The sequence below is a fragment of the Chlorocebus sabaeus genome, chromosome 12 (genome assembly GCF_047675955.1).
Source record: "Chlorocebus sabaeus isolate Y175 chromosome 12, mChlSab1.0.hap1, whole genome shotgun sequence".
In the NCBI taxonomy this organism is placed as follows: domain Eukaryota; kingdom Metazoa; phylum Chordata; class Mammalia; order Primates; family Cercopithecidae; genus Chlorocebus; species Chlorocebus sabaeus.
In genome coordinates this window covers 84,279,503-84,305,933 of record NC_132915.1, presented here as the reverse complement: position 1 = coordinate 84,305,933, position 26,431 = coordinate 84,279,503, and the positions used below count along the sequence as shown (strand labels likewise).

The 26,431-nt window shown below is 46.6% G+C and overlaps 2 protein-coding genes across 4 annotated transcripts in view; both read right to left on the bottom strand.

Moving 5' to 3' along the window:
* Positions 1 to 1,379: 1,379 nt before the first annotated feature.
* Positions 1,380 to 5,913, bottom strand: ORM1 (orosomucoid 1). Its single transcript, XM_007968311.3, has 6 exons — positions 4,633 to 5,913; positions 4,073 to 4,215; positions 3,805 to 3,875; positions 2,994 to 3,101; positions 2,736 to 2,839; positions 1,380 to 1,601 (listed from the first exon to the last, which is right to left on the bottom strand). Exons 1-6 carry the CDS (start codon positions 4,744 to 4,746, stop codon positions 1,497 to 1,499), a joined length of 645 nt encoding a protein of 214 aa, XP_007966502.3. The 5' UTR covers positions 4,747 to 5,913; the 3' UTR covers positions 1,380 to 1,496.
* Positions 5,914 to 21,577: 15,664 nt separating this feature from the next.
* COL27A1 (collagen type XXVII alpha 1 chain) overlaps positions 21,578 to 26,431 on the bottom strand; it is a 158,039-nt gene continuing 153,185 nt past the window's right edge. For all 3 annotated transcript variants that reach the window (XM_007968312.3, XM_037984064.2, XM_007968314.3), the window contains 3 exons: positions 26,319 to 26,428; positions 24,629 to 24,847; positions 21,578 to 23,566 (listed from right to left, as the gene is read on the bottom strand). In XM_007968312.3, the coding sequence (XP_007966503.3) occupies positions 23,420 to 23,566; positions 24,629 to 24,847; positions 26,319 to 26,428 (476 nt within the window). In that variant the 3' untranslated portion in view covers positions 21,578 to 23,419. The remainder of the gene's footprint in view (positions 23,567 to 24,628; positions 24,848 to 26,318; positions 26,429 to 26,431) is intronic.

The window sequence follows — 26,431 nt, the reverse complement described above, 5'->3', positions numbered from 1 at the left end:
GTCTGGGTGAGGCCGGCCCTTTGAGGCTTGTGCCACTGAGTGGGCCATGCCTCCGGCTTGGCTCCACCTCAGGGTTCCATATTTCCAACATGTCAGCTGATTTCCAGGGACCAGCCCTACCCTTATGTGTTGTCTCCTTCTTCTGTGTCTCCCAGGTGAGCACCCTGAGGACACGTCCATGGAGACACCCAGCCCCTCTGGCCTGGGCCCCAAGCCCTCTGCATCACCCCAGTCCTTCCCTGGCCCAGGCAACTACCTCTTGCATGGATGCCCACAGCAGCCTTCACTCAGGCCTTCCTGCCTGCAGCCTTGACCCCCAACGTGCCTCCCCACATGGCCATGGTAATACTGGAATAAGGTCCTTGTGATTGGCACCGCATGCCTGAACTCTCCCCACCTGATCCACCTTGTATTAGTCTGTTCTCACATTGCTATAAAGAAATACCTGAGACTTGATAGTTTATGAAAAAAAGAGGCTTAATTGACTCACAGTTCTGCAGGCTTAACAGGAAGCATGGCTGGGAGGCCTCAGGAAACTTACAATCATGGTGGAAGGCAAAGAGGAAGCAAGTCCCTTTTTCACAAGACAGCAGGAGAGAGCGAAGGGGGAGGTGCTACACACTTTTCAACAACCAGATCTCGTGAGAAACAGCACTCAGGGGATGGGGCTAAACCATTAGAAACCACTCCCATGATGTAATCACCTCCCACCAGGACCCACCTCCAACACATGGGGCTGAAAATTCCATGTGAGATTTGGGGTGGGGACACAGAGCCAAACCATTTCACACCTCCACTCCTGTTCTGGGTCTTGTGCCTCAAGGTTACTCAAATGCATCCTCTCATTTCCTTGCTTGCAGCAGAAAGGGTTTTTTTTTTTTTTTTAAATGAGTAGTTGAAGTTTTATTACAATCTTGCTAGTAGGAGGAAGGCCTTACCCTAGTCTCAGTTTAGAAATTCACATTTGTTTGCTTGTATTATTTTAAATGGACACATAATGTACATATTTATGGGGAACTGTGTAATACTGAATGTTCCCAACACAAAGAAATGGTAAACATTTGAGGTGGTGGAAATGAAATGTTCATGACCCTGATTTGATCATCACACATTGTACACAGGAACAGCAGATTGTGTTATGCTCCTCATCTTTCTCGATTGGTTCATGTGCCCCTTCCAGGAGGCCTTCCCACACTTCTGCAGAAGACAGCGTCTTCCCACAGTGCCGGGTTCCCACAGCACTCGGTGCCTGTCATCATCCATCCTGGCACATGTGGGGCTCTTCCCACCAGGGACAGTGTCTTATCCAGTGCCCGGCCAGGGTTCAACTCAGGGCAGGCTTCAGAATGAATGAATGAAGAAATGACTAACAACCTAGCTGTTCCAAACACAGAAGCTTTATTGATGCAAATGAGGGAAAAAGCTGAGGTACATATGTCAGGCTGGAGGGGCAGGATGGCCCCCAAGTCTCTGTCCTGATCCAAGGCTGTGTCCTTCTAGGATTCCCCCTCCTCCTGTTTCTTCTCCTTCTCGTGCTGCCTCTCCCCCTCCTCCTGTTTCTTCTCCTTCTCGTGCTGCCTCTCCAGTGGCTCACACTTATCCTAGAAGGCAGCGGGCAGTTGGGGTGAGGGGGAAGCAGAGAGATAGGGAAAGGATGGGAGGTCTTCCAGGGAGAGGGCAGAATGCGCTCTGGCCTGTGGAACCAGTTCAACCAGGGCTCCAACCCTGGCACTGCCACTTCCAAGCTGGGTGATCTTTGGCAGGTCGTTTCTGTCTCTGAGCCTCAGCTTATTTGCCTCTAAAATGGGAGCTCAGACCCTTAAGAACCACAGACGTTTACTGAGCACTTAGGACCTGCTGGGCCCTTATGCTGCAGCTCCTGAATTCCTCACCACCACCACTACTATGCAGATGATGTCACTGAGGCTCAGGATGGCCGTGGGACCCATTCGAGGCTCCCTAACCGGACAGTGCAGGAACCAGGCTGTGCATCAGGTGAGCTGACTGCAGTGGTTGTGTTCATATGCCCTCTCCCAGGATCCTGGGGCTGGGGCTGGGGCACTAGTTCACACCACTGGTGGTCATCTCTGGTGGCAAATGGATGGAATTGTTTTTCTTTGAATAGTCATGAAAATACTGCACGTATGTATTTTAAAAATGGGAACGAGCTCATCTGCGCTGTGACTTCACAGATATTAGGGCACGGGGCCACACCAAGGCAAGTCTTCCCAACACAGGTTTAAAGAAAAGTGTTAAGGAGCTCACGATACAGTAATTCTCATTTGGAGCAAAAATCGGGATGGTGACTGTGGCAGTGCTGCAGTGTGGGTGACACTGAAAACCACAGTATCAATTCCCCACTGCACGGGTATTAAAAACGAGCAGGGAGTGGAGGTGAGATGAAAGCCTGGGGTTTGGGAGGCTTTTGTAGGTGGTAACTCCCCGCATTGCATCCCTTCCAGCTGTCAATCCCCCAAACCCTTGGCTCACGCTGTTCCCTCCTGTTAGCTTTGAGGTCCTCCCTGGTTTCACAGGGACTTCTCCCTCCTGGACTCTCATCCACCACCCCTGGGCCTCGGTAGAGCTCAGCTGTCCCTACAGTGAGGCAGCTGCCTAAAGGCAGAAGAGCTGCGTAGCTGTGCAGCCTTGCCTGGCAGCTCTCCCGCTCTGGGCCTCTGGGGCTGCCCAAGTTGGGCCATGGACAAGGCAGGCACTGCCCAATCCCTTGCGTTTACCTTTTTCTGATCGGTGTACACGACGTCTGACCTGGGAATGCGCAAGCAGTCGAGAGCTTCGTAGAACTCACCCAGTTGCTCCTCGGTCGTCTCTGGCTTGTCAGCTGCAGGGGGAGAAAGGAGACTGACTGGGGACGTGATGGGGTCCGGTCGAGAGGCCAGGGAGGGCTGAGGTTCTGGGGTCCGAGCCCCAGGGGTGGGTGAATGGGGGGTGAGGCCTGAGTGGGGCATGAGCTTGGGGCTGCTAAGCATGCCTACCATAGACAGACACCCCCCAGTTCTTCTCATCGTTCACTTCGAAAGCCAGCATGAAGGTCTTCATGTCCCTGAGGATCAGCAGGTGAACGAAATGCTCTTGGCCTCCCTCTGGAAGGGAAAAAGAGCCTCTGGGTGAGAACACGGGATGGCACAATGGTGCCCGTCCTAGAGGTGAGGTACCTAGGTGTGTCCAGGACGACACAGCCCATCAGTGAAGGCCCGGGGCTTCTTTGGGCCACCGTGTGCCCAGTCCATGCTGCATGCCCGGCTCCACGCCAAGCATGTTTTGTACATGGGATCTCAGGAGCCTCACACAGACCATGGCTGTCAGAGCCTTTCTCCCCATTTTACAGATGAGGAAAATGAGGCCCAGAGAGGAGGCTTGGGCTGCTAAATGATGTCAGTTCAGCTCCATCAGCTCCCTGCTATGTGCCATCTCTGTGGTGATGGAGGACGTAGTTGAAGGCACCACCTCTCCAACATACAGGCTTCCACCCTTGGTTTCCAAAGGATCTTAAAGAGGGCATAAGAGAGAGGCAGGTCTGAAGCCAGCCTGGAGTTCCAATTCTAGTTCTAATTATGAGCTGTGTGACCTCCGGGAAACTATTTGCGGTCTCTGTTCTTCTGTTTCCTCATCTGATTCTCGTACTGTCCTGTTAGAGTTGTTTCTGAGGACGTTGTAAGAGCTCAAAAAATGTTAGTGGTTATTTCTCTGTGCCCAAAGCCTCCAGGGCTCTATATCCAGCCCCCACCTTATGCTGACCTGCCCTGTTCCCATGGTGAACCCTCCTGCCTGAGGACTGGCCCTCACCGTATCTGGAGATGGTCCCATTTTCCCGCTGGACATTCAGGTAGCTAGTGTTATAGATGCACTGGTTCTGTCTAAAGCCAAACAGAAGGCAGGAGGAAAACAGGAAGATTATTGAGAAGTGGCCAATCGCCCATCACAGTCCAGGGGCAAGAGTCCGGTGGAGATTAAAGCCAGCCCTCCCGGTTCCACCCATGGGAAGGCCAAGGCCAGGAAGAGGGTCTTCCGGCCAGAAGCTGAGATGGGGGTGTGTTGGAATGGGGACTCTCACCGGGTCTGGTACTCTCTGAGAAAGATCGTGTCCTCTGTCTTGTTGGGGGTAAAGTAAAAGAAGGTTGCTTGGATCTCGTGAATCGACTTATTGTGCTCCTCGTTTCGAAAGGCCGATGCAATATAAAACCACTTGCCAGAGATCTGGGGACAAGGTGGAAGCTGGTGATGGGGGCTTGATGCTGAATCTTTGACTGTCAGCCGGGAAGAGACTCAGGCAGATCTCTCCCTGATTTTGCAAATGGGGAGATGAGGCCCCTGATGGGCAGTGGACATGCAGGAGCTCTCCCCGAAGATCAGTCATTGTCCCCCAGGCAGCCCCTCCAGCCCCAGCACAGAACCATACTCTGTGAAGGACTCTGCAGTGAGGCTTCTGAGTTTGGAGGCAGTCAGGGGGTGCCTCCAGAGTCCCCTGGGCTGGTAAGAATTTCACCCAGGGACCCAGAAGAGAAAAGGGCAGAGCCAGGAGCGGGGGGCCGACCACAGCCAGCAGGGAAAGGGAAGCCAGAGAAGGGAGGTAGCTGCCCATGTGCTCAGGGCAGGGCTAGCCCAGGCACTCACCCGGTCCAGGGTGGCGTTGGTGATGGGCACCGGTACTAGGTTGGCACATAATGGAATCTGGGCTTCCAGCAGAGGTAGGAGGCTCAGGACTGTAAGAATCCAGGACAGTGCCATACTGAGATCAGGAAGTACTGGGAGCCAGGCAGTGCTGGTGACTGCAGGCTGCAGTCACCTTTATAATAAACTGTGGGCGGTCACCTGGAGCCCAGCAAAAGTTTGCTTTGTGTCTGTGACACAATCCTGCCAGCACTTGGGAAATGCCTTGCACAAAAACCTTCCGCCAAAGGCCAGCTGAGGGTACTGCCTCCAAACCCAGGTCTAATTTGAGTTCCTGACATGGAGAGGTTACAAAAGCCCTAGAGTATGGCTGCCCAAGGCCAAGGTGGGTGCAGGGCTGCAGCAACATTAGTAAATGTGTGAGCCCACAGATTTCCATGGAGAGGGCTCCTGCCAGTAATCTCATGTCTTCATTCAATTCCCATCCCTTTGAGTGCCAAGACTTACTTCAGTGCGACCCCGCCACAAACCTAATGATGAAGCCACCTTTGAGAGTCCCCAGGCTGGCATGGGAAGTGTGTTGTGGTGGGGAGAGTTGGGGTGAGGGATGCCGGGTGAAGGCAAGCATGGCTTCAGTTCCACTGAGTGTGGCAACAGCTGTGTCAGAGCCAAAGTTCAGTGGGGCCCCAACCCAGCCCGGGACACAGGCACATTTCCAAAAAGGGACATGCAAGTCGAATGTCTATTTCCAGTAAATATACTACTCGACAGGAAATTATCTCCCTGTTTTCCCCCATTCCCTGCCATCTGAGCAGGCAGCTTGCTTCTATTTCACCAATACACCCCCGATCCTAGAGCCGTGCCCAGTACTTCAAGGGCACTTGGTGTATACTGTGGAATGAGTGATTCCGTGGCCCATTTGTGTTCCTACCTCATGGTTCAAGCCTTTATTTGTATGAATAAACACTTTCAGAAAGTATTCTTTTTTTTTTTTTTTATTGTACTTTAAGTTCTAGGGTACATGTGGATAACGTGCAGGTTTGTTACACATGTATACTTGTGCCATGTTGGCGTGCTGCACCCATCAACTTGTCAGCACCCATCAACTCATCATTTACATCAGGTATAACTCCCAATGCAATCCCTCCCCCTCCCCGTGATGGGCCCTGGTGTGTGATGTTCCCCTTCCCGAGTCCAAGTGATCTCATTGTTCAGTTCCCACCTATGAGTGAGAACATGCGGTGTTTGGTTTTCTGTTCTTGCGATAGTTTGCTGAGAATGATGGTTTCCAGCTGCCTCCATGTCCCTACAAAGGACACAAACTCATCCTTTTTTATAGCTACATAGTATTCCATGGTGTATATGTGCCACATTTTCTTAATCCAGTCTGTCACTGATGGACATTTGAGTTGATTCCAAGTCTTTGCTATTGTGAATAGTGCCGCAATAAACATACATGTGCATGTGTCTTTATAGCAGCATGATTTATAATCCTTTGGGTATATACCCAGTAATGGGATGGCTGGGTCATATGGTACTTCTAGTTCTAGATCCTTGAGGAATCGCCATACTGTTTTCCATAATGGTTGAACTAGTTTACAATCCCACCAACAGTGTAAAAGTGTTCCTATTTCTCCACATCCTCTCCAGCATCTGTTGTTTCCTGACTTTTTCATGATTGCCATTCTAACTGGTGTGAGATGGTATCTCATTGTGGTTTTGATTTGCATTTCTCTGATGGCCAGTGATGATGAGCATTTTTTCATGTGTCTGTTGGCTGTATGAATGTCTTCTTTTGAGAACTGTCTGTTCATATCCTTTGCCCACTTTTCGATGGGGTTGTTTGTTTTTTTCTTGTAAATTTGTTTGAGTTCTTTGTGGGTTCTGAATATTAGCCCTTTGTCAGATGAGTAGATTGCAAAAATTTTCTCCCATTCTGTAGGTTGCCTGTTCACTCTGATGGTAGTTTCTTTTGCTATGCAGAAGCTCTTTAGTTTAATTAGATCCCATTTGTCAATTTTGGCTTTTGTTGCCATTGCTTTTGGTGTTTTAGACATGAAGTCCTTGCCCATGCCTATCTCCTGAAAGGTATTACCTAGGTTTTCTTCTAGGGTTTTTATGGTATTAGGTCTAACATTTAAGTCTCTAATCCATCTTGAATTAATTTTCATATAAGGAGTAAGGAAAGGATCCAGTTTCAGCTTTCTACTTATGGCTAGCCAATTTTCCCAGCACCATTTATTAAATAGGGAATCCTTTCCCCATTTCTTGTTTTTCTGAGGTTTGTCAAAGATCAGATGGCTGTAGATGTGTGGTATTATTTCTGAGGACTCTGTTCTGTTCCATTGGTCTATATCTCTGTTTTGGTACCAGTACCATGCTGTTTTGGTTACTGTAGCCTTGTAGTATAGTTTGAAGTCAGGTAGCGTGATGCCTCCAGCTTTGTTCTTTTGACTTAGGATTATCTTGGCAATGCGGGCTCTTTTTTGGTTCCATATGAACTTTAAAGCAGTTTTTTCCAATTCTGTGAAGAAACTCATTGGTAGCTTGATGGGGATGGCATTGAATCTATACATTACCTTGGGCAGTATGGCCATTTTCACGATATTGATTCTTCCTATCCATGAGCATGGTATGTTCTTCCATTTGTTTGTGCCCTCTTTTATTTCACTGAGCAGTGGTTTGTAGTTCTCCTTGAAGAGGTCCTTTACATCCCTAGTAAGTTGGATTCCTAGGTATTTCATTCTCTTTGAAGCAATTGTGAATGGAAGTTCATTCATGATTTGGCTCTCTGTCTGTTACTGGTGTATAAGAATGCTTGTGATTTTTGCACGTTAATTTTGTATCCTGAGACTTTGCTGAAGTTTCTTATCAGCTTAAGGAGATTTTGGGCTGAGACAATGGGGTTTTCTAAATACACAATCATGTCATCTGCAAACAGGGACAATTTGACTTCTTCTTTTCCTATCTGAATACCCTTGATTTCTTTCTCTTGCCTGATTGCCCTAGCCAGAACTTCCAACACTATGTTGAACAGGAGTGGTGAGAGAGGGCATCCCTGTCTTGTGCCAGTTTTCAAGGGGAATTTTTCCAGTTTTTGCCCATTCAGTATGATATTGGCTGTGGGTTTGTCATAAATAGCTCTTATTATTTTGAGATATGTTCCATCAATACCGAATTTATTGAGCGTTTTTAGCATGAAGGGCTGTTGAATTTTGTCAAAGGCCTTTTCTGCATCTATTGAGATAATCATGTGGTTTTTGTCTTTGGTTCTGTTTATGTGCTGGATTACGTTTATTGACTTGTGTATGTTGAACCAGCCTTGCATCCCAGGGATGAAGCCCACTTGATCATGGTGGATAAGCTTTTTGATGTGCTGCTGGATCTGGTTTGCCAGTATTTTATTCAGGATTTTTGCATCGATGTTCATCAGGGATATTGGTCTAAAATTCTCTTTTTTCGTTGTGTCTCTGCCAGGCTTTGGTATCAGGATGATGTTGGCCTCATAAAATGAGTTAGGGAGGATTTCCTCTTTTTCTATTGATTGGAATAGTTTCAGAAGGAATGGTACCAGCTCCTCCTTGTACCTCTGGTAGAATTCAGCTGTGAATCCATCTGGTCCTGGACTTTTTTTCGTTGGTAGGCTATTAATTATGGCCTCAATTTCAGAGCCTGCTATTGGTCTATTCAGGAATTCAGCTTCTTCCTGGTTTAGTCTTGGGAGGGTGTAAGTGTCCAGGAAATTATCCATTTCTTCTAGATTTTCTAGTTTATTTGCGTAGAGGTGTTTATAGTATTCTCTGATGGTAGTTTGTATTTCTGTGGGGTCGGTGGTGATATCCCCTTTATCATTTTTTATTGCGTCTATTTGATTCTTCTCTCTTTTCTTCTTTATTAGTCTTGCTAGAACTCTATCAATTTTGTTGATCTTTTCAAAAAACCAACTCCTGGATTCATTGATTTTTTGGAGGGTTTTTTGTGTCTCTATCTCCTTCAGTTCTGCTCTGATCTTAGTTATTTCTTGCCTTCTGCTAGCTTTTGAATGTGTTTGTTCTTGCTTCTCTAGTTCTTTTAATTGTGATGTTAGAGTGCCAATTTTAGATCTTTCCAGCTTTCTCTTGTGTGCATTTAGTGCTATAAATTTCCCTCTACACACTGCTTTAAATGTGTCCCAGAGATTCTGGTATGTTGTATCTTTGTTCTCATTGGTTTCAAATAATATCTTTATTTCTGCCTTCATTTCGTTATGTACCCAGTAGTCATTCAGGAGCAGGTTATTAAGTTTCCATGTAGTTGAGTGGTTTTGATTGAGTTTCTTAGTCCTAGTTCTAGTTTGATTGCACTGTGGTCTGAGAGACAGTTTGTTATAATTTCTGTTCTTGTACATTTGCTGAGGAGTGCTTTACTTCCAATTATGTGGTCAATTTTGGAATAAGTGTGATGTGGTGCTGAGTAGAATGTATATTCTGTTGATTTGGGGTGGAGAGTTCTGTAGATGTCTATTAGGTCTGCTTGCTGCAGAGATGAGTTCAATTCCTGGATATCCTTGTTAACTTTCTGTCTCGTTGATCTGTCTAATGTTGACAGTGGAGTGTTGAAGTCTCCCATTATTATTGTATGGGAGTCTAAGTCTCTTTGTAAGTCTTTAAGGACTTGCTTTATGAATCTGGGTGCTCCTGTATTGGGTGCATATCTATTTAGGATAGTTAGCTCTTCCTGTTGAATTGATCCCTTTACCATTATGTAATGGCCTTCTTTGTCTCTTTTGATCTTTGATGGTTTAAAGTCTGTTTTATCAGAGACTAGTATTGCAACCCCTGCTTTTTTTTGTTCTCCATTTGCTTGGTAGACCTTCCTCCATCCCTTTATTTTGAGCCTATGTATGTCTCTGCATGTGAGATGGGTCTCCTGAATACAGCAAACTGATGGGTCTTGACTCTTTATCCAGTTTGCCAGTCTGTGTCTTTTAATTGAAGCATTTAGTCCATTTACATTTAAGGTTAATATTGTTATGTGTGAACTTGATCCTGCCATTATGATATTAACTGGTTATTTTGCTCGTTAGTTGATGCAGTTTCTTCCTAGCCTCGATGGTCTTTACGTTTTGGCATGTTTTTGCAATGGCTGGTACCAGTTGTTCCTTTCCATGTTTAGTGCTTCCTTCAGGGTCTCTTGTAAGGCAGGTCTGGTGGTGACAAAATCTCTAAACATTTGCTTATCTGTAAAGGATTTTATTTCTCCTTCACTTATGAAACTTAGTTTGGCTGGATATGAAATTCTGGGTTGAAAATTCTTTTCTTTAAGAATGTTGAATATTGGCCCCCACTCTCTTCTGGCTTGTAGAGTTTCTGCTGAGAGATCTGCTGTTAGTCTGATGGGCTTCCCTTTGTGGGTAACCCGATCTTTCTCTCTGGCTGCCCTTAAGATTTTTTTCCTTCATTTCAACTTTGGTGAATCTGGCAATTATGTGTCTTGGAGTTGCTCTTCTCGAGGAGTATCTTTGTGGTGTTCTCTGTATTTCCTGAATTTGAATGTTGCCCTGCCCTACTAGGTTGGGGAAGTTCTCCTGGATGATATCCTGAAGAGTGTTTTCCAACTTGGTTCCATTTTCCCCCTCACTTTCAGGCACCCCAGTCAGACGTAGATTTGGTCTTTTTACATAATCCCATACTTCTTGCAGGCTTTGTTCATTTCTTTTTCTTCTTTTTTCTTTAGGTTTCTCTTCTTGCTTCGTTTCATTCATTTGATCCTCAATCGCTGATACTCTTTCTTCCAGTTGATCGAGTCAGTTACTGAAGCTTGTGCATTTGTCACGTATTTCTCATGTCATGGTTTTCATCTCTGTCCATTCGTTTATGGCCTTCTCTGCATTAATTATTCTAGTTATCAATTCTTCCACTTTTTTTCAAGATTGTTAGTTTCTTTGCGCTGGGTACGTAGTTCCTCCTTTAGCTCTGAGAAGTTTGATGGACTGGAGCCTTCTTCTCTCATCTCGTCAAAGTCATTCTCCATCCAGCTTTGATCCGTTGCTGGCGATGAGCTGCATTCCTTTGCAGGGGCGATGCGCTCTTATTTTTTGAATTTCCAGCTTTTCTGCCCTGCTTTTTCCCCATCTTTGTGGTTTTATCTGCCTCTGGTCTTTGATGATGGTGACATACTGATGGGGTTTTGGTGTGGGTGTCCTTCCTGTTTGTTAGTTTTCCTTCTAACAGTCAGGACCCTCAGCTGTAGGTCTGTTGGAGATTGCTTGAGGTCCACTCCAGACCCTGTTTGCCTGGGTCTCAGCAGCAGAGGCTGCAGAAGATAGAATATTTCTGAACAGCGAGTGTACCTGTCTGATTCTTGCTATGGAAGCTTCCTCTCAGGGGTGTACTCCACCATGTGAGGTGTGGGGTGTCGGTCTGCCCCTAGTGGGGGATGTCTCCCAGTTAGGCTGCTCAGGGGTCAGGGACCCACTTGAGCAGGTAGTCTGTCCATTCTCAGATCTCAACCTCCGTGTTGGGAGATCCACTGCTCACTTCAAAGCTGTCAGACAGAGTCGTTTGCGTCTGCAGAGGTTTCAGCTGCTTTTTATTGTTGTTGTTGTTTAGCTGTGCCCTGTCCTCAGAGGTCTATTCTTTTTATATATATATATATATATATACGGAGTTTCACTCTTGTTCCCCAGGCTGGAGTGCAATGGCTTGATCTCGGCTCACTGCAACCTCTGCCTCCTGGGTTCAAGGGATTCTCCTGCCTCAGCCTCCTGAGTCGCTTGTATTACTGGCACCCTCCATAACGCCTAGCTAATCTTTTTTTGTTGTTGTTGTTGTTATTTTTACTAGAGATGGGGTTTGGCCATGTTGGCCAGGTTGGTCTTGAACTCCTGACCTCAGGTGATCCACCCGCCTCGGCCTCCCAAAGTACTGGGATTATTCAGAAAGTATTCTTATGGTGTGATTATAATTTTGCATTCTTATTCATTTCCTTCTGAATACTTTTTCATATTTCAGTGTAGTTTGTAGTTAAAAGCTTAATGGGGCCAAGATGACAGACTCACCTGAAGCCTGGAGTTCAAGACTAGCCTGGGCAACACAGTGAGACCGTATCTTTACACAAAAATATTTAAAAATTAGCCAGATCTGGTGCCATGTGCCTGCAACCCCAGCTACTCTGGAGTCTGAGGCTGGAGGATTGCTTGAGCCCAGGAGTTCAAAGCTGCAGTGAGCCACGATTTTGCTGCTACAGTCCAGCCTGTATGACAGAGTAAGAGACCCTGTCTCAAAAATAAATAAATAAATGAAAGTGTAATGGATGCATAACTTTTCATTCACTTACTCTATTCTTTTTTGTTTTTGTTTTTGTTCTGAAATAGCATCTCACTCTGTCGCCCAGGCTGGAGTGGTGGGATCTTGGCTCACTGCAACCTCTGCCTCCCGGGCTCAAGAGATCCTCCCAGCTCAGCCTCCTGAGTAGATGGGACCACAGGTGCGTGCCACCACACCCGGCTAATTTTTTGTACTTTTGTAGAGATGGAGTCTCATCATGTTGCACAGGCTGGTCTCGAACTCCTGAGCTTAAGCGATCTGCCCACCTCGGCTTCCCAGAGTACTGGGATTACAGGCATGAGCCACTGTGCCTGGCTCACTTACTATATTCTAACCTACTTAGTCATGTCCTTTATGTCTACGGCACTTTTTTTTTTTTTTCCAGGCTCTCCAAGTTGGAGTGCAGTGGTGTGAATCATAGCTCAACTGCAGCCTCAAACTCCTGGGCTCAAGCAATCCTCCCACCTCAGCCTCTGGAGTAGCTAGGACTACAGGCACGCACCACCACACTTGGCTAATTAAATTTTAAAAAATACTGTAGAGACAGAGTCTCACTATGTTGCCCAGACTTGTCTTGAACTTCTGGCCTCAAGTGATCCTCCTGCCTCAGCCTCCCAAAGTGCTGGATGATAGGCAGGAGCCACCGCTCCCAGCCTATCTAACAGCATTTCATATTGTGATTTTTCCTCTGATGATAAGTGTCAGAGAGTAACCAATTTCCCTTTTAAAATTACCATGCTATCCAAGGGAAAGGAAACCATGTCCTATGCACAAAGTTTTACATAATAATGTTCACAACAGCATTGCTCAAAATAGCCAAAATTAGAAATAATCCAAGGGCCATGGCTCACGCCTGTAATCCTAGCACTTTGGGAGGCTGAGGTGGGTGGATCACGAGGTCAAGAGATTGAGACCAGCCTGGCCAACGTGGAGAAACTCCACCTCTACTAAAAATACAAAAATTAGCTGGGCGTGGTGGCACGCACCTGTTGTCCCAGCTACTTGGGAGGCTGAGGCAGGAGACTCACTTGAACCTGGGAGGCGGAGGTTGCAGTGAGCCGAGATCACGCCACTGCACACCAGTCTGGAGACAGAGCAAGACTCTGTCTAAAAAAAAAAGAAAAAAAGGAAAGAAAGAAACAATCCAAATGCCCATCAACAGGAAAATGGTAAATAAAAATGTGGCATTTTCTTACAAAGGAATATTGCTTAACAATAAAAATGGTTAAACTACTGATACATGTAACACCATGGATGAATCTCAAAAACACTATGCTGAACAAAAGAAGCCAGATATAAAGGAGCTTATATACTGTACCGTTCTGTTCTAGAATAGCCCAAACAAATCTATAATTTTAGAAATCAGATCAGTGGTTGCCAAGGGCAAAAGAGGGCAATTTGACTGCAAAAGGGATGAAAGAACAGTGAAGTAGATGACAGTGATCCAGGTTGTCATCGTGGTGGTCATTATATACACACATGTAGTTGTAAAAACTGCAAACCTAAAATGTGTGCATTTTCTTTTATTTATTCAACCTCAAGAAAGCCGATGTTTTAAAAACCCTCCTCCCAAACATGACAAATCCAAAAGCACTAAGGATTTTGAACGTCAGTTTGGCAATGCACAAGTGAGTCTCCTTATCCCCATCCTCATCAGAACAGAAATGTCCCTTTTTTTTCCTTTCTTTTTTTGTTTTGTTTTTTTTTTTTTTTTTTTTTTTGCCAGCTTGGTTTATTTTTTGAATTTTCATTGCTCTAATTTGAGACTTGAAACAATGATTGGAGTTACCAAGAGGGAAGAGAGCAGGTGAGAGAGTGGGTGGATCGGGGAGCTGGAAGGTCTGTGCAGCTGGAGCATGTGATAGGTCGGAGTGGCCAGACTTTATGTTGAAGAGGTTGGCAGGAGACGGAGCCTGCAGGGCATGAAAGCCAGGCTGAGGGGTTCGCTAGACTTAGGAAGTGTTGGAGAGAAATGGAAAGATTTAAAAAGGGGTTGGAAAGACATAACCAGATTGGTTCTTTGGAAAGATCGCTCTGTCTGAATGGGAAGAATGGGGAGGGCAAGGGTAGGAGAGTAAAACTGAGAAACCAGTTGGAGCTGATGCAGTGGTCCAGGGGTGAGATGATGGGGACCAACTCCAGATACCACTTATCTATCAATCTATCTATCTATCTATCTATCTATTATCTATCTATCTATATATCTATCATCTATCTCTATCATATATCAATCTCTATCATCTATCTATCTCTATACCTATCATCTATCTATCTCTATCATCTATCTATCTATCTATCTATCTATCATCTATCTATCTCTACCATCTATCTATCTATCATCTATCTGTCTATCATCAATCTATCTATCTCTATCATCTATCTATCTATCTCTATCATCCATCTATCGATCTATCATCTATCTATCTATCTGTCTGTCTATCTATCTGTCTGTCTATCTATCTATCTATCTATCTATCTATCTATCTATCTATCCATCTATCTATCTATCTAAGACAAGGTCTCACTCTATCACCCAGGCTGGAGTGCAGTGGCACAATCTCAGTTCACTGCAGCCTCCGCCTCCCGAGTTCCAGCAATTCTCCTATGCAGACTCCTGAGTAGCTGGGATTACAGGTGTCACCACCACACTTGGCTAATTTTTTTTTTTTTTTTTTTTTTGCATTTTTGGTAGGGACAGGGTATCGCCATGTTGGGCAGGCTGATCTTGAACTCCTGACCTCAAGTGATCCACCCGCCTCAACCTTCCAAAGTGCTGGGATTACAGATGTAAGCCACCGCGCCCAGCCCAGATACCATGTATTTTGAGGAGAAGCTGAGCATTGTGTGGGGAGAGCACCACCATTAGACCTGGACTACTGGGGCCCAGAGATTTAGAAGGCCCCACATATCACACCCACCTGCACACCCACACACACACAACAGTTTATTAAATAACAGATAAGCACCTCTGTCCTTTGGGATCTGGTGCCTGGTACTGGCACAGTGGGATCCACATCGCTAATCATTCTGTTTCACAAGCAGCACATATAGAGGAAACAATCTCTACATGTGGCACTCGACTCTGAAAACAACAGGTCAAGTGTCCTCATACTTCGCGGATGATGCCACCGCAGACATAGGAGACAGACACTGCTTCGAGAGAGGATTTGAGCGAACTTGAACTCAGAGGTAAGAAAAAAGACAAATTAACATTTTAACTCTTCCCTTTCTGCATAAATGTCAACAAAAACTCTTGTTTTGCCAGAAACACTGAAAGTCTATTTTCTTGCAATGTGCGGTTAGAGAGCCTCCTGAGTTAGAAATAAACACTACTTGCAACAGTTGTACATGGTTGCTGAGAAACATTTAGCAATATTGCATCATTGTTACTCCTAAATGTGTGTGTCTGATGTCTTTAGAATGGTGTCCACACACAGCCTGAATCTAGTTATTTTTATTTTGATTTTTTTGAGACAGAGTCTGGCTCTGTCACCCAAGGCTGGCGTGCAGTGGCACAATCTTGGCTCACTGCAACCTCCATCTCCTAGGTTCAAGCAATTCTCCTGCCTCAGCCTCCCGAATAACTGGGATTACAGGCACCCACCAACACGCCTGGCTAATTTTTGTATTTTTAGTAGAGATGGGGTTTCATCATGTTGGCCACGCTCCTCTCAAACTCCTGACCTCAAATGATCCGCCCGCCTCAACCTCCCAAAGTGTTGGGATTACAGGTGTGAGTCACTGCATCCGGCCAATTGAATCTGGTTCTTGACATGGGCATTCAGAGACTGCATGCTAGCCTCGTGAATAATTTTTAGTTGTACAAATCTTTTGGACACAATTTAATTAATTAATTAAATGTCTAAAACTTAAATGTAAAAATGGCAGTGTCATTTAAAATACTTCTGATTTATAACATTCAGGCATTTAGGCCAATGGTCTGGGGTCTCCATCTGCTCGAGCGTAGACATCCCAGGTGCAGCCTGCGCAGGGGAAGGGTGAATAAGGAGAGCTACTGCCTTCCAAAGCAGAGCTGAGAACTGTGAATGCAATGCAGAGGCGCTTCCGAGTGCTTCTCCTCTGCGGGAGTCAGGGGTCTTCAGCATCCTCACTGTCCCTCAGGCTGCCCCTTGGGGATCTCACTCTCCACCCGAGACTATCCAAGAAATTCCTCCAAGCTCATCCAGCACCTACCCTACCACAGTACAATTTTCTCCATCTCCTAACATTTCAGATATGCTTGAATGCCTCTAAAGACCGAGGCTTTAAGTAGTCCTTTCTCGCTTGCCTGGCCTTATCCTCCAACTGGCCCTGGCGGAATGTCAAGAGAAGTTAGGCAGGAACGAAAGAGAGAAAAAAGGCCTCAGGGCAGGCAGTACAGGCTAGTGGTGAAACGCAAGTTGCTGAACTTCTCTGCGCCTCAGTAGCTCTACCTGTAAAATGGGAATAATAGTGGTACCTACTTCACTGGGTTGTTATGAAGATTAAATTGGTACATAGTTGTAATGCTTGGTTTTAAAAAGTTTTTAAAATTTTTTGGTAGGGATAGATGGTCTCACTATGTTGCCCAGGCTGGTCTCGAACTCCTGGGTTCAAGTGATCCTCCCACTTCAGCCTCCCAAAGTGCTGGGTTTATAGGCGTGAGCTACCACACCCATAAAATGCTTGTTAAATAAAATAAATTTGCTTGTAAGGGTCTTCTGATTATAATAACTATCGCTGTCAGTTTAACCATCCCCCAGACAAGCTGGGATGGCGGGGAAGAAAGACTCCTGCATTGCATGTGTACTTCAGTGATTGCAAGCTACAACATGTCCATCCTAGGCTCAAGAAAATAGGACATTCCCCCCATTATGTAGATGAGGAAAGAAGTGGCCCAGAGAGGTGAGGCAGCATGGGAAAGGTCACACAGCAGGTGAGCTGGAGGGCCTTGGGGAAATGCACCTGTCTGAAACACTTCATTTCCTGAAGAAGTCACATCCCACCTTTCTTCATTAAGGCCGGAGCCAAGGTCTGTATAAGACCAACTGGTGACCTGCTTCCACATATACATAGGCTGAGCAAATTGTCCCCATGGGGAACTTTGTGGCTAGGCTGAGGAAAAAACCCAAAAAGATTTTCTCAAGTTCAAATCCTGTTTTGTGATCTTGGGCAACTTAAGCAACTTCTTCGAACTTCAATTTCATCTGAAAAGCCAGGGTTACAACATGTGTCCCACAAGATTGTGCATGAGATGAAAACATGGGATCACATGCACGAGATCGCACCTAGCATGCCGCCTAGTGTGCCGTCCGTGCACAAGAAATTGTAGCCATTATTATTCTGAATGGTGCTATTTTTGGGTTGAACCATATGAAACTGGGTTTTACAGGTCCAAAAGCAATTGGATATTATTTATTTCATACAAGTCACTCTACTGTTATTGAACAATAGTCCTTTTTGCGGCTGGCAAGAAAGGCAGAGCATATCGGCCCCATTTTGCAGAGAGAGAAACTGAGGCCTAAAGAGAAAGAATGACCTACCCAGGGCCATGTCCCAGTCAGGAACTGGAATCTGCCTGCAAGCCTCTCCTTTTCTTGCTCTTCTTTTCTTCACTGTCTCAATCCTGGGCTGCTGGCCATCATAGGTTGTGACCATAGCTAGGGTTTGATTCATTGTGAACAGGGCAAACACAGGCTGGCCTGGGCTTTCCCCTGGAGCTGGCCCAGCCTGGGAAGTTCACCTGGCTGTTTGCTAACACTCAGTTGTGCAACAGGAGATTGGGAACTGTGGGTACTGCCAGTTTAGGAAGAGTTTCCTTCTGTCCCCGACAACCTCCTATCTGCCCCTGCTGGGAATGAGCTGGCCCAGCTCCAGCATCCTCACTGGCCCTCCTGGGATTGGAGACCAGGCCGAGAGTCGTGAGCATCACAGTTCTAACATGGCTCCTCTTGCTTTCCCTCTCTGGCCCTTCTTGCTGGCTTTTTCAATCTCTACCCATGTCTTCCAGGCCTAGCAGATGCTGCTGATGCCCACAGAGCTCTGAGTGTAGTGCAGACCTCTCTCCTTTCCTCACAGCGCAGGCAGCTGCCTCCTGGAGGGATGGCTCTGCTCCAGGGCCCCATGGCAGTCAAACCCAACTTGCCAACTCAGACCTCTGCTCATCTGTGCAAACCTGTGACTTGTCATGTTCCCAGCTCCATACCACAGGCCTCCTCACCCTTTCCTGTAGCGTGGGACCACTTACCATTCCCAAATGCACAGGGTTACCTTTACCTCTGGGCCTTGGCAGGCACTGTTCCCTCTCCCCCAAGTACCCTTCCCCATCTGGCTCACTTCTATTACTCCTCAGCTTGAGGAGTGTGATGGTTAATTTTATGTATCACCTTGACTGGGCCACAGGGTGCCCAGATATTTGGCCAAACACTATTCGGGTGTGTCTGTGAAGGTGTTTTTAGATGGGATTAACATTTGGGTAATCCCATGGGTAGACTGAGTAAAGCAGATGGCCCTTCCCAACATGGGTGGGCTTCATCCAATCAGTTGAAGGCCTGAATAGAACAAACAGGCTGAGTACGAGTGAATTCCTTCTGCCTGACTGCCTTCAAGCAGGGACAGGTTTTTTCCCGGCCTTTTGGACTCAAACTGAACCATCAGGTTTTCCTGGGTCTCAAGGCTGCCAGCAGCCAATCTTAAGGTTTGTCAGCTTCCGTAATTGCATGAGCCAATTTTGTATAATAAATCCCTTAATATAGCCTATTGGTTCTGTTTCTCTGGAGAACCCTAACACAGGGGGTCACCTCCTATCTTCCTCCTGCTTTCATAAACTATACCCCCCACTTTTCCCCCTCTCAGGCACATGGCTTCCCCATCTCCAAGCCCCTAATCACACATGGCCCAACCCCTCCAGCTGCATCCACAGGACTCAGAGCTACTCAGACATGCTGCCAGATCCGTGCCTGTACCTCCAGTGCCCACACACAGCTGGGCATGGGGAAGGTGCTCTACAAACTCATGTGGAGGAAATAAAGATAAGAGTTCCTGAAGGCAACTGTTTAACAAGTGTGAGTACTGAAAGTACTCCGTAGCTGCAGCAGAGAACAAGGTGTGTTCCTTGCTCTCACAGAGCTTGCTATTTATTTATTTACTTATTTAGAGACAGAGTCTCACTCTGTTATCCAGGCTGGAGTGCAAAGGCACAATCTCGGCTCACTGAAACCTCCGCCTCCCAGATTCAAGCAGTTCTCCTGCCTCAGCTTCCTGAGTAGCTGGGATTACAGGCGCACGCTGCCATGTCCGGCTAATGTTTCGTATTTTAGTAGAGATGGGATTTCACCGTGTTGCCCAGACTGGTCTCAAACTCTTGAGCTCAGACAATCCACCCGCCTTAGCCTCCCAAAGTGCTGGGATTACAGGCATCAGCCACCGTGCCTGGCCTCTCGCAGAGCTTTCTATGGGGGAAAACAGACATTGCAGTGACAACTTTCCCATCTACAAAATGGGAAGCATTCTTGAACAGCTAGGGGTGACAATGTATGCCAGACCTCATGAATGGGCCATTCTGACTCAATTCTATTTCTGATTGTCAGGCAAAGAAATAAAAAGAACATTCGTATTGCCCCTGCTTCCCAAGTTTTTGAAACTATTTTCCAGCCTTAGGAAGCAGTGCAGTGCAGTAGTTCTTGGGACTTTAGCACACACCAGAATCTACAGGGGGCTTGTGGAAAACGGATTGCTGATCCTATCCTTGGAGGTTGTGATTCAGTAGGTTTGGGATGAGGCCAAGAATTTGCATTTCAAAGGAGCTCTCAGGTCTGCTAGCTCTAGGGTCTGATGCATGTAACAGTGCTGTTAGCAGTCATGGGTTTGAATTACAGCTTTGCCTTTCTCCTTTTTTTTTTTTTTTTTTTTTGAGATGGAGTCTGGCTCCCTCCCCCAGGCTGGATGCAATGGCACGGTCTGGGCTCACTGCAATCTCTGCCTCCCAGCTTCAAGCGATTCTCCTGCTTCAGCCCCCCAAGTAAGTGAGACTACAGGTGTGTGCCACTATGATTGGCTAATTTTTGCATTTTTTTTTTTTTTAGTAGAGATGGGGTTTCACCATGTTGGCCAGGCTGGTCTCAAGTTCCTGACCTCAGGTGATCCACCCACCTCCACCTCCCAAAGTGCTGGGATTACAGGCATGAGCCACTGTGCCTAGCCTGAATCACAGCTTTGCCTTGGCCTCACCTGTGATCACGGGCCCTTCCTTGGGCTTCGGTTGCCCTCTATGTAAAATGGGAGGGTGGGCACCAGGCCAGGATACTCAGATATGTATACATTTCAGATAAACAACAAATAAAAAAGATTTTTAGCATAAGCATATCCTCAAAATTGCATGAAGCATACTTGTACTAAAAAGTAGCTATTGTTTATCTGAAATTCAAATTCATCTGGGCATCCTCTATTTTTATTTTTTAAGTCTGGCAACCCCATCTCCCAGACTCATACCCACTGACTTCTTCTGTGGCAGGTACTATTGTGACCTCTCAAGAATATGACAGGCAGGGATCACTCCTTTTGAAGCATTATTCACAATAGCAAAGGTAGAAACAGCCCAAATGTCCACCAATTTGGCTCAAATGTCCATCAGCTTATGAGTAGGTAAACAAAATGTGGTTTATCCATACAATGGAGTATATTCAACCATAAAAAGAATGAAGTACTGATACACGTTACGACACAGATGAATCTTGAAAGCATCAAGCTGAGTGAAAGAGGCCAGGGTCACAAAAGGCCACATACTGTATGATTCCACTCGTATTAGGTTGGTGCCAAAGCCATTGCGGTTTTTGCCATTTAGAAGTAATGACAAAAAACCGCAATGACTTTGGCACGAGTGTAATATAAAATGTCTGGAGCAGGAAGAGCCGTGGACACAGAAAGCAGCCTGGTGGTTTCCAGGGGTTGGGGAGGGTGTGACTGCTAAAATGGGTACAGGTTTCCTTTAGGGTGATGAAAATAACACGAAATTAGATCATGGTGACGTTGCACACCATTGTGAATGCACCGTCAGGAGTGGCAAATTTTATGTTATGTGTAATTAACCACAATCATAAAAAAACAAATTGCTCATGTTAACCTCAGTGTACCTCCTCCCTGTGTATTAGGAGTTGAATTGTGTCCCCTCAAAAGATATGTTGAAGTCCTAGCCCCCTGCACCAGTGAATGTGACCTCATTTGGAGATAAGGCCTTTGCAGATGAAAGTAAGTTAAGGTGGGATCATGAGGGTGGGCTCTAATCCAATACGACTGGGGTCCTCAGAAAGAGAAGATGGAGCAGAGAGACACATCAGAACACATGGGACCACCGAGGCGCAGACCGAAGTACTGCAGCTAAAAGCCAAGGAATGACTGGGGCTACCAGAAGCGGGAAGAGACAAGGAAAGATCCTCCCCTTGAGGCTTTGGAGGGAGCATGGCCCTGCCAACACTTTGCTTGTGTGAACTTCTGGCCTCCAGAACTGCGAGAGAGACTGTTCTGTGTTGTTTGAAGCCACCAAGTTTGTGGTATTGGTTACAGCATAAGGAGGGCATCCTCTGAGCATCTCCTCCCACTCCCTGTCCCAGCCCAGCCAGAAACTTCCCCCCTGAGCTTTGAGAAGAAGCACAGGACCACAGGTGTGTCATTCCATTGCCTCAGTTTTAAATATTTATTTAAAATCCAGAGGGGAAAAGGAGAAACGGAACCCATTGGGGTTTTAATACACTGACATGTGGACAGACGTAAACGAGGACAGCAGGAAAACCCAAGAATGAAACAGAGGCCAGTGGATTCTGGCGGCAGGAGGGATCCAAGCACTGAGATGAGGCCCGAGCTGCTAGAAACATGCACTTCCACACAGAGTGTCCAGGCTGGGGCGGGGGGCGAGGATACAGAAGGGGGGACGGGAGAGGGGACGGGCCAGAGTGAGGTATTAAATAATAAAGATCAAATCCAATTCCCAAAGAGACACAACTTTAGGAGAGAAATACACAAACAGAGCCTTTCACATACATTTTCCCCTTCTATAAAAATAATTCCATGGTTAAATAACCTCAATTCCAAGGTTAAAATAACCTCAAAATCCAATTCAAGCGCCGACTTGTTGGCTGATGTAGCACAATTCAGAGGACGCTGAATGTCACTATGGTGTCGAACTCTGAGATTCCCATTATTATTCTGTCTCCTTGACCCAAATTTACACTTGGAGCTAATGACAATGGGTTTCTACAGAATTTAATGACAACGAAAAAGCAGGAACGATGATTGCATCTTGCAAGGACAGGCTCCTGGAAGTGAGGGCCTTGGAAGAGTTGATGCGGCTTCCTGAGATGGTTCCATGTTGATGCTTCACCTCCAAGGCTAGCCCTGACCCAACGCCGCTTTTGTGATTGGTTTCTTCAAGGTCAAGTCTTCACCCAAGACCTCTCCAGGGCACACTTTCCAAGGCCAGCCTCACCTCCCTCCAGGACCGTGAAGGGCCAAGCCAACATGCTTCACACCCAGGCCTCCCTGCTGCCTTAAAAGGGCAGACATTTCAAAGTCCATAAGTTATAAGGTGAATCTCTCTACTTCTGGTTTCTGGTAGGGTTTTTTTGTTTTGTTTTGTTTTGCTTTTTTTTTTTTTCCTTTTTTCTTTTCTTTTTTCCTCCTTAGCAGATTACCTGATGAGCACAAGGGCGATGCTAAGAAAATTGAAAAATTCCCCAAACTTTGTCATTTGGAGGAGAGAGAAAGATGCGGATGATACGCTCCACCCAAAAGTTTCTCCAAAGTCTGTGGCAAAATAATGGTAGCACCTTCAGAATCTTAAATAGGGTTGTTTCTTTTTTTTTCTTAAAAAAAATCACATACACTATGAAAGACGATTGCGAGCACCAGCGATTTCACAGTGGGAGGTAGCAAACATGGGCACCCCCAGCCCGAGGATCTTGCCGCTTCCCACACCTGGCTGCTCCTTCCCATCCTCTCACCTCTTTCCCGGGTGAAAAAAAATAGTAACGCGCCTTCTTTTTGTTTGTTTAAATAATATATATATATACTTCTGTCTTTCCTTTTCTCCTTTTTTCATGTCTCCTGTCTAATATTGCACATCAATAGCTCCCTAGCAGGGACCAGCTGACGAGATGCCCCCTTCCCTCAAGTTGGCTTGAATGTGGGGCTCTTTGGGCAGGAAGCTGGGGAGGGAAGGGGGTGGCCGCAGAGCTGAGAGGCCATGGGGCTCAGGCGGGTTGCAGGTCCAGCTTGCTCTGGCTGGCTCTTTGGTTGGTCTTTGGGGCTAAGCTGGGATCCATTGTTCCCAAAGATACCCTATCCCCTCCTACCCCCACCCACTTCTACCGGGCAGACAACAGCTGGGGTCTGCCCAAGGACCCTTGGGCAGGGGAGCTGCCTCTCCTGGAGCTATCTGCCCCTCAGTACCCTCCCCTTGCCTCTTCCTCTTCCCTCCTCCATGAGGCCTAGAGGGGCCAAGAGGTCAGAGGTCAGAGGAAGCACGCAGGTCCAACTTCCAGGCGGTACTGCTTCCCTGATGAGGCAGGAGGGAGGTTGTCCACACTGACGATGGGCAGCTGTTGGGGGTCTTGGGTCCGGAAGGTGAAGAGTGTCTGATGCCAGCGGCCATCTTGGACCTGAAAGCGGAAGGAAAAGTGCACACGTACATCCATTGTGGTTCTCATCATACATCATGAGCATTTTCCCTTCCATCTTCCCTCACAATTTTTAATGGCTATACCATATTTCACTGTAGAAATGACTTATATGGCACATTTAGATTGCTTCCACTTTTTTTATTCTTAAAAGTAACGCTGTCATGAACATCACTGTAACTAAACCTTTGTGCACATTCTTAATTATTTCCCTAGAACAAACTCCAGAAGGATTGTTCTAAAATTGTTAGACCAAAAAACAAGTACATCTCATATATATATATATATATTTCTTCAATAAGTTTTTGGGGAACAGGTGGTGTTTGGTTACATGAATAAGGTCTTTAGTGTACACGGTACCCAATGTGTAGTCTTTTATCCCTCACCCCTCTCCCACCCTTTTCCCCAAGTCCCCAAATTCTGTTGTACCATTCTTATGCCTTTGTGTCTTCATAGCTTAGCTCCCCCCAAAATAAGTACCTTTCTAAGGTTTTGGATATATATTAGAGCTGCTATCCAGAAAGCCTCTACCAATTTATTTTTTTCCAATAGCTTCATGCAAGATTGTCGGTTTCCCCACATCCTCACGAACACTGTGTAGTATTATTAGTTTTGTTTAGTCCTATAAAACTGATTTTTGTCTCCTCTAACCTTTCTGTCTTCCCTTCCCCTGACAACCCACCCTGTTCAGGGCATTTGAAAATGACCAAAACATACGTTGAGAAGAAATTAGCCTGACTAGGGTGGGAGCAGGGAGAAGAAACATATCTTCTTTGAAAGAGCCTTGCAAGTAAGCATAACATCTACCAGCCCGAAGAATTTTTACCAGTCCAGACCTCCCCTCAGGGCTTCCCAGAGAGGAAAGTGAATAAAAGCAGTTTTAGAAAACTGTTATATTACACAAAGATAAAATTATACCTATCACATTAGTATATTATAGTATAAAATGTTAGATATGATCTTATAATAGAAACACATTTTTCCAAACAGTTGTTTTTCCAGTTGTCCCCACATGAGGGGTCTAGGAGGGGCTCTGAGAGTTACCTTGCAGCCATCCATGGACACCTCGGGCCGGAACTGACCCCCAGCTTCAAAAATCTGTCCGTTCCAGGCCCGGAAGCGCACGGCCTGCTTGGCTGGGGTCTGCCCAGTGCCCTCCTGCCACACAGTCATGTTAAGGCAGTGGATGGTGATATGCTGGGTCACCTCAGAGCTTAGCAGGTGCAGGAAATTCATCTGGACCCGGCTGATGGCAAACTCGACCTGTAGAGAAGCAATGGCAGTGAGCGGCTCAGACTGCCCACCCCCTGCAACACACACACCAAGAGTTCCCTGCTTCTCTAACGAGGGAACAGGGATAGGCCCCTTCCGGGCAAGCATTTCCTGATATGCTCCCAGACGTGTGCCCCCTTGATAGACAGGGAAACTAAGGTCTGCATGAGCTGGTCTCACAGATCCTTGGCTGTGTAAGCAGGAAGGGCCTGCCTGAGTCCAGAGCCAGAGCTTCAAAGGTCTTGATGTCATCTGATCCACTCCCCTACTGTATCGGGGGTCTTTGGGCTGAGCCAGGATCCAGGGGCTCAGCGAGGGAGAGGGTTTTGCCCAAGACTGAGAGGCTCATGGAGTGCAGAGGAAATAAGAGGTGCTTTCTAGACCTTTCCTAAGTCCCAAGACCCCTGTGAGGTGGGGTGGGGTGCTGCCGGAAATGGCAGACCTGAGAACAAACAACAGGGCAGGATTTACGGCTTCAGCGCTTTCCCACACAGAGCCAGGGCCTCTCACTGTCATTGTTTCTGATGGGGAAGGCGACCCAGTTGGCCATTCATGGCCAACCCCAGCCTCACCCCTCTGCTAGGCAGGTTTGCTGCGTGACCCCAAAACCTTCGAGTCACCAGGGAAGAGAGCCTGTGGAGGCCACCAAGTCCCTGCTGGACAGTGAGCTCTGGTCAAACGGGCAGTTTCAAGTCTGACTTCCCTGTCCTGGCTGAGGGCCTGGCACATGATAGGGACCCAGCAAAGACCTGGCAACTGGTTGGCTGCCTCTCCTAGAGATTCTCAAACTGCCAGTCTGACCCAGTCAGCACAAGGCATCTCCCAGGGGGTGTGGCTGATGAAATGGGAGGATTCCTTTCCCCTGAAGCCAGAGCAGCTTCTCACTGTGGCATAAATTGCCCCCAAATTCAGAAGGCTTAGTGGAACTACAGACCCACAATCCACTGAGGACCCCTGCGCGAGGGAGCTGTCAGGTCCCATGTGCCACCTGCCTTGCTGTGTTGTTCAGTGACCCTCTACCACCTAAAATGCTCAGCCCAGAAACAGGCACGTGGCATGCAGGCACTGAACATGCGTTAAGTATTTGCATACACAATTCATGCAACATGCTTCAGCTAAACATCACGTTAGTTTTCTCTGTTATTTCACGCGGATGATTCATGGTTCCCCAAGCCAGGCCAGCTTGGCCAACTGCTCTGCTTTAGACATTGGGCAGAAGATTCTATTTGAAGAAAGAATCATCAGCATCATATGACTCGAAAGGGTTTGGAAACCACAGATTAGTCTGACTCACTCCCAATTTATAGATAAGGAAACTGAGTCTCGGAAGGAGGAGAAAACTTTCCCAAGGGCATGCAGTAAGACAGGCACAGCTCGGAACAGAACCTGGGTTGGTTGTGGCCAGGGCAGGCTGGGGATAGAGAGAGACAGCCTGAGGGGCAGTGCGAGAGCTGATGGGTACCTTGGAGGCCGTGATGGGTTTGAGACACGTCTGTCCACCATGCGTGAAGTTGCAGGAGACTTCAATGGTGTCGGATGAGCAGCCAAGGTTTGGATCCACCCAGTAGGTACCTG

Bases quoted from the DNA above. Each gene is read 5' to 3' on its own strand.
- ORM1 (XM_007968311.3), bottom strand. From the start codon at position 4,746: ATGGCACTGTCCTGGATTCTTACAGTCCTGAGCCTCCTACCTCTGCTG. The intron at 3,876-4,072 runs GTGAGAGTCCCC...GTTTGGCTTTAG, and splicing joins CTCAGAGAGTACCAGACCCG to ACAGAACCAGTGCATCTATA. The intron at 3,102-3,804 runs GTGAGGGCCAGT...TTTCCCTTCCAG, and splicing joins TGGGACCATCTCCAGATACG to AGGGAGGCCAAGAGCATTTC.